The sequence below is a fragment of the Giraffa tippelskirchi genome, chromosome 7 (assembly GCF_054371585.1).
Source record: "Giraffa tippelskirchi isolate mGirTip1 chromosome 7, T2T-mGirTip1v1.2.pri, whole genome shotgun sequence".
Lineage (NCBI taxonomy): Eukaryota > Metazoa > Chordata > Mammalia > Artiodactyla > Giraffidae > Giraffa > Giraffa tippelskirchi.
The window spans coordinates 9,285,139-9,291,672 of record NC_137281.1 but is presented as its reverse complement, the minus strand read 5'-3'; the positions used below and the strand labels follow the sequence as shown (position 1 = coordinate 9,291,672).

The window sequence follows — 6,534 nt, the reverse complement described above, 5'->3', positions numbered from 1 at the left end:
GACAGTCAGCACTGCCACCCATCTTACTCCAAAGGGTTTATTGAGACAAGTTTCACGTACAAGTCAGGGCGGAGAGGATGGGGCTTATAAACAGGAACCTGGGAGGGGGGCCTGGGGGCACAGGGTGGAACCCAAAACAGAGTGAAATAAATAGAGGAAGAGAGTGAAGGGTCAGGAGCTGAGACGGACAGACTATCACACAGTGATAACAACATGGGGGGGGGCTCCGTTAAAATCCCATTTATTTATACAGATATACAGGGTGTTACGGGGGGCCCAGGGGACCCCACTCCACCCTCCATGCCCTGTGGAGGGACAAGAGGAGGCTCTCTCTCCCTCCATGGGGGTTTGGGGGGCTGCCCTTGGAGAAGTGTCGGGGGAGGTAGGGTCAGGCGCTCCCCCGAGGGCATCACCTGCTCCCCAGGCAGTTACTGGCCCTGGCGGCGCTGGGTAGTGTCTGGAAAGCTGTGCTGAGGGAACTGGAGGGGAAGGGGATTACTGGGCACGCTGGTGGAGAGGGAGGGAGGCCCCTGCAGGGAGGACGATCCCGGCCTGCAGCTGGCTCCAGGGCCCCAGCAGACCCAGAGCAGGGGCGTGGGGGGGCCTCCCACTCGGCTCCCACCCGGGGCCAGGGAGGTGGAGAGGAGCGGTCAGGGGTTCCAAAGAGAACTCGGCACCTTCTGGCGTCTTGGAAAAGTTGAGCCCCAAGGACACCCAGCCCTGGTTGTGCGGCCCCCAAGAAGGAGGCTCAGAGACCCGGAGTGGGTGTCAGGGTGAAGAGGAAATTCCCAGAGACCATGCTGGAGGGCGATTCCTGAAGGAGGCCGTGCCCAGCAGGAGGCCGGGGGAAGGGCCTCCTGGGGAGAGGGCGGTTAGCACCACCAGGCCCCAAGGCAGGCAGGAGGCGGCCGGGCCTCGGGGCCTCCAGACCAAGGCCAGGAGTCACCTGCGGGAGACAGAGGGGAGGGGAGACTGGACCATGATCCCCAGGGTGCCAGAGGTCAGGCAGTTCCAGCTCCTCCTCTGAATGCCTGGGGGCCACCCTGGCAATTCTCGCAGGGCATCCCAACTAGGGTGTCGGGATTTGGCACCCTCCGGAAATACCAGGCGGAGGGGTGAGGGCCCTGCGGGAGTGAGGGTGCTGGGGGCTTCTGCCCTCCCAACCCAAGCCTCCCTCCCGTCCATCCCCTCACCTCAGTCCCACTGCCCGGCCCTGCCCCCCAGCCAGCGTGGCAGCCTGGGCTGGGGGACCAGGTGGGCATCATACGAAGACCTTGGCCAGGGCGTCGGCACCTGCACTGGCAATGAGGGCCTTGCTGGGGTGGCAGGCGACTGCGTGGATGGCCTCCTCGTGCTTCTTGCGGTGGGCCGTGATCTCCTGAACGCACGTCTTGTTGTCCAGGCTCCATAGACGCAGCGAGCAGTCGTGGCCTGTGCGGGTGTGGGAGCAGGAGGGGCTGTCGCCCAGCAGCTCTGGGTCCCCCAGCTCCCCGCCCAGACCCACCTCCAGAACCCGGCCTCCCTGGAGATGGCTGTACTGCCCTGGGCCAGCCCGCCCTCCGCCACCACGGCTCGTGCCTCTGTGCGTGTACTCGTTTGCTGACATCCCAGGGCAAGGTGGGCTCTGGTCAGGCCAGCGCACCCCCTTTATCCCCCTGGGGAGTCTCAGCCCCTTCTCTATCCACCAGAGTCCCAGCCACGCCATCGACGAGCAGCCCCGCAGTCACTGGGGCTTGGTGTCCTTTATCCACAAATAGCAGGTGCCCCAACTGCTAACATGTCTTGTGGGGATTGAGAGTCAGATAGGCCTGAATATCAATTCCTGCAACCCGCTGGGCTGTGACCAAGTGAAATGACTTCTCTAGGCCCAGTTTCCACATGTGCGCAGTGGGGGCTGCAGTACCAACCTCATCCAAATGCAACGGGGCCATGTGGGAACACGCCTACGGTGGCTCTGCTGTTGTCCCCACTCCCCTGACCACTCTGACCAGCCACAGAGGGGCGCCTGACCCCCGCTCAGACAGCACTCCCACCAGTGCCCCGGCCTCAGGGAACCCCCGAGCACTCCTCTCCCCCTCCTGCCGGGAAGGGCACGCGCCCTCACTCCTGAGGGGCCAGGAGGCTCCCGACTTACTTCCTGACATCAGGAAGACACCATTGGGGTCCACGGCGAGGCAGGTGACCGCGTCCAGGTGGGCGACCATGGAGTGCACTGATTTCCCTGCAGGGAGACAGGGTGGGTGGCAGATTACTTTTCCACTCTGTGCCCAGCCTGGAAAGGTGCAGGGGCTAGTGGGGACATTGAGCCTCCAAGGTGGACCCTGGGAGGTCTCCATGTGAGCCGGGCTGACCCCCGCCCCCCACCAGCACAGGTGAGCGGGGGCCAGGGAGGCTGGGCCTCACCTGTGCGGTTGTCCAGGAAACGGATGCCTCTGTCGTCATGGGCGGTGATGGTGAGGGGCTGGCTGGGGTGACTTACCACCTGGTTGATCTGGGTTGGGCCTGAAAAGAAAAGGAGAGAAAGAGGAAGAAGTCAAGGGGAGGGCGTGGAATCAGGGAGACCAGGAGGGACAAAGACGAGAGGAGAACCACCATCCCATCCCTGTCCTCTGCCGAGACCTCGAGTAGGGCTGGGCGCCCCGGCAGCTCCCTCCCGGGCCCAGGGCTTCTTCACCTGTGCCATGAACACTGCGTGGCCCTGGGGCGAGCAGGAGGGGTGATGACCGTGAAGGCAGAGCTTCCGCTCCACCAAGCAGTCCCCCGGAATGTCTCTCCCCCCAGCCCTCTGGAGCTGCCCATACGGGCACAGTGACTGGGACTTGATCTCCATCCTGTTCAGAGGCCCGGAGAGGGCAGGGCAGCCACCATCCACTGGGCAACAAGTCACCAAAGCCCCAGGAGAAACTGGGGCCCTGGAGGCATTCAGACCTCAGCCCCTGGCCCTGGGCTCCCCCTTACCGCTGTTCGCCCGGGAGTCCAGCGTGAGGAGGGCACTGCCAGCCTCCAGATCATACAGGACAGTGTCGCCAGAACGGAAGGAGGCCACAATATGGGCAGGCTCGGTGCTGGTGAAGGCCACTGAGGTGGGGGTCCCGTGATCTGAAGGCGGAGGGGACAGAAGGCTGCCAACAGCTCCGCTCCTGCCCTGGGGCGGGAAGCCTGGGCCCTTGTCAGGAGTCACCCTCCTCTGGGGGCCTCCACCCCCAGGTGTCACGGCATTCCACGGCCCCACGCCTCGCCCCTCACCGCTGGCTGTGGAGAAGGTGCAGAGGCAGGTCGGGCTGCTGCTGCTGGGGTCCCAGATGCGGACGGTGCCATCGGCAGAGCAGGAGGCCAGGCGCTGGGAGGCGGGACTGAAAGCCAGGCCCCACACTGCGTCCCCATGGCCCTCCAGGACGTGGCTCAGCACGCTCGGGTCTGGACCCGCAGGAGGGAGAAAAGGGCTGTGTCAGGGCCGCCGGCCCCGCTCCAGCTTGGACAGCCCTGGAGCGCCAGCTTTGCCAAGTCACCCCCCAGTCCTCGTGCCCTCAGAGCTGCTCAGGCTCTGACCACGGGCCTGCTGTTCTGCGAAGGTTTCAGGCTTTCGGCGCCCTGACAGTAGAAGCTCCAGAGGTAGGGATTATCTAGCTCCCTGCCATTCCCCCAGGCCCGTGACACTGCGTGGCACGAAGCCCTGCTCGGGACGTACCTTTTAGGACTTAGTTAAGGGGACAAGGGCCAAGACTTCTGCAGCCTGGCCCCTGGAGTCAGCCCCACCCTCTGTCCCTGCGGTATTTTCTTGCCCACTCTCTCCTCCAAAGCCCTCTGGTCATTCCCACCATGGCCTCCCTGGTCACTCGGGTCCACGTGGGATGCTCTGGCTGGGCCCTGCTGACACCCAATGTGTGACAGCCTGCCAGGTGAAGAGCAGACACTGCCTGGGGCTGACCCCTGACTTTTGACAGGGTGACGATCATGAGAGGAGACACAGATCCCCAAACTCTGCCCCGACACGCTGCGGCATGGAGCCAAGTGTATGATCAAAACCATTATCAAAAGAGGTGTCAGAGGGCAGGGACATGGACAGTGAACAAAGGGGACGGTCTGCTCACCTCCACTTAATATTAAACCCTGCAGCCCGGCCCAGCTAGCGTCTCCACCTCCCTTGCCCTGCCTCCTCCGCTTGACCACGCAGATGCAGGCAGAGACCAGAGTGCTGCCAGGGCCCACCATGCCTTTGCCTGGCTTTGTCCCAAAGCTCCACCCCAATGAGCTTCTCTGAGCACCGCTCACCCATCACCCCCTCGCTGCCTTGTCCCATCTGACCATCGGTCATGTGCTGAATCACCTGGGCCCTGGCTTTACCAGAGTGGGAGCCCTTGGCGTTCCCTCCCGAGTTCTCGAAGTGCGAGGCCTGGGTGATGAGGAACCAAGAGGCCCTGGGGGGAAGGCGGGTAGGGGAAAGGAAGACGGGAGGGAACTGTCCTCACCGTAACCGTCGTAGGGGTCCATGTTGAGGTCTGGAATCTTCCAGCTGTGGATGCGGGCATCTGCCCCACCACTGTAACAGTATTCACTGTGGCTGCCCACGGCCACGGCCAACACAGGGCCCCTGGAGGATACCGAGGTGGGGTAAGGGGGGGACCAGACACTCTGGGCTCACCTCGTTCCCTCAACGGAACCTGAAGGTGCGCTGCTAGCATATTTCAAGGCTGCTGAAAAGGAACCCAGCATCTGGACCTCCAGTTGGGCCACCCAGGCTAGCTGCCCAGCCTCCCCGACTCCTCTAAAGGCTGTGCTGAGAACTGGCTGCGGGGCACTGGAAGTCTGCAGGGTGCCAGGAGCAGGTGGGGTGTGTGCAGAGGGCCACGGGGACCTGGAGCCTTTTGGCTGCCCTGCCATCTGCCCTGGCCCCCGGGATGGCAGTGAGTGAGCCGAGGGCAGGCTGCCAAGGGGGTGAGGGCACTTCCCTACCTGTGAGCCCGGAAGGCATGGATAGGCTCCACATCTAGCGCGGCGTTCCTGTGGGCAGGCAGAGGAGCCGGGGGTCACCCTGCACCCCCATGCCCAGACATCCCCACCCAGCCCTCCACCCTGGGGCTGCTGCTCTCACTTCTTGGCCGTGACCGCCTTCTGCAGGTTCCAGAGCTTGAGCGTGCCGTCCTCGGAAGCAGTGAGCAAAGCCGACTGACTGTGGTGGAAAGCCAGGGAGCGGATGCCGTCGTAGTGGGAGCGGAGGGTGAACTTGGGGTTCCAGGTCTTCTTGAAGGCATCTTTGCTGTCAGACAGCTGGGGTGGGGGAGCTGCCTCAGGGTCTGCCCGGCCCGGCCGGTGGTCCCCACACCCAGCCCCACGTGGAGTGGCGCGCGGCACACATGAGCTTCTGGCCTGGGCCAGGCCGCTTCCTTCCCGCCTGCCCACAGCGCCCCCTCACTCGCTCAGCGAGTTCCTGCAGTGCGCAGGGCCCATGCTAGCTTCTGAGGAGGCAACAGTGAGCCCAAGCCCTGGGGTGTCCCTGTTCAGAGGGAGCCTGGGGGAGATGGTCAGAGATCGTCTCCATTACAGTGACGATTAACAAGCAGTGCAAAGAATTTCAGATGCATTGAGAGGAGGTGCCAGGCAACCCGTCCTCATCTGTGGGGGTCAGTAAGGCTTTCCTGAGGAACTGACATGTGATCAGGACTTAACTAGGTATACGAAGGGGACAGAGGGCAGAAACCGAATGTGCGAAGTCCCTGAGGCAGAAGGAGCAAAGGCGAATCTTGAGCTGAGAGGAGGTCAGGGATGCAGCAAGTGAGGGAGAGCGGCAGGGGAGGAGGCCTAGAGGGCTGGCCCACACTCAGGAACCTGCTGCTCCTTCTCAGGGACGGGGCGGGGGGGCGGGGGGTGGTTTAGAACAGGGGAATGGCCCAGGTTTTTCTGGCCACTCCACGGCGGGGGTGCTGGACTGGGGAAGAGGAGAGTGGCTGCGTAGAGAGGCGGGAGGAGGTCCCCAGGGATGTCTCCCAGGGAGCGGTGAAGCAGACCCAACGCCGGGAGTGGAGAAGGGGACCAGCACATGCGGCAGGGAGACCAGGGAGCAGAGTCCACAGGCCTCTGGGGGAGAGTCCCTGAGACACCACAGAGGGCCTGCTGGACCGTGGTGTCACTCTCGAGGCGGGGGACCCGGGGAGGGCCCCTGGGGAAAGGCAAGCCTCAGTGTCCTGCCCTAAGACGGGGTGCACCTTGACAGACCCTTCATCAGGGCTCTGTCCCTTGAGGTCATCGCTTCTGCCACAGCTGTTCAGGACTAGAGGGCCTACCCCCTCATGAGCATGCAGCCCCGGGTTGGGGGGGGTGTCTTCATTTCATTTTCGGGGAGCAGAAGAACCCTGCATCTTCAAACTCAAACTCTCCCAACCCCCCCTGCCCTGCCCTCCCAGAGTGCCTAACCCCTGCCCTCCCAGAGTGCCTAACCTGGCTGAGATCACCAACCACCTGGAGTCTCGCTGGAAGCTGCGGTAAGTGTTCTACCACAGGAACAAGCTCACACGCGCCAGCTTCAGAGATGCCCGG

General features: G+C 63.4%; 1 protein-coding gene across 3 annotated transcripts in view; it reads right to left on the bottom strand.

Moving 5' to 3' along the window:
- Positions 1-225: 225 nt before the first annotated feature.
- STRN4 (striatin 4) overlaps positions 226-6,534 on the bottom strand; it is a 24,820-nt gene continuing 18,511 nt past the window's right edge. For 2 of the 3 annotated variants that reach the window (XM_081515556.1, XM_081515558.1), the window contains exons 10-18: positions 5,093-5,268; positions 4,954-5,001; positions 4,470-4,591; positions 3,247-3,417; positions 2,959-3,099; positions 2,404-2,502; positions 2,135-2,221; positions 1,194-1,431; positions 226-946 (exon numbers count right to left, since the gene is read on the bottom strand). In XM_081515556.1, the coding sequence (XP_081371682.1) occupies positions 1,262-1,431; positions 2,135-2,221; positions 2,404-2,502; positions 2,959-3,099; positions 3,247-3,417; positions 4,470-4,591; positions 4,954-5,001; positions 5,093-5,268 (1,014 nt within the window). In that variant the 3' untranslated portion in view covers positions 226-946; positions 1,194-1,261. Of the gene's footprint in view, positions 973-1,104; positions 1,432-2,134; positions 2,222-2,403; positions 2,503-2,958; positions 3,100-3,246; positions 3,418-4,469; positions 4,592-4,953; positions 5,002-5,092; positions 5,269-6,534 lie in introns of all 3 variants that reach the window. The other variant, XM_081515557.1, reaches the window with a different exon arrangement.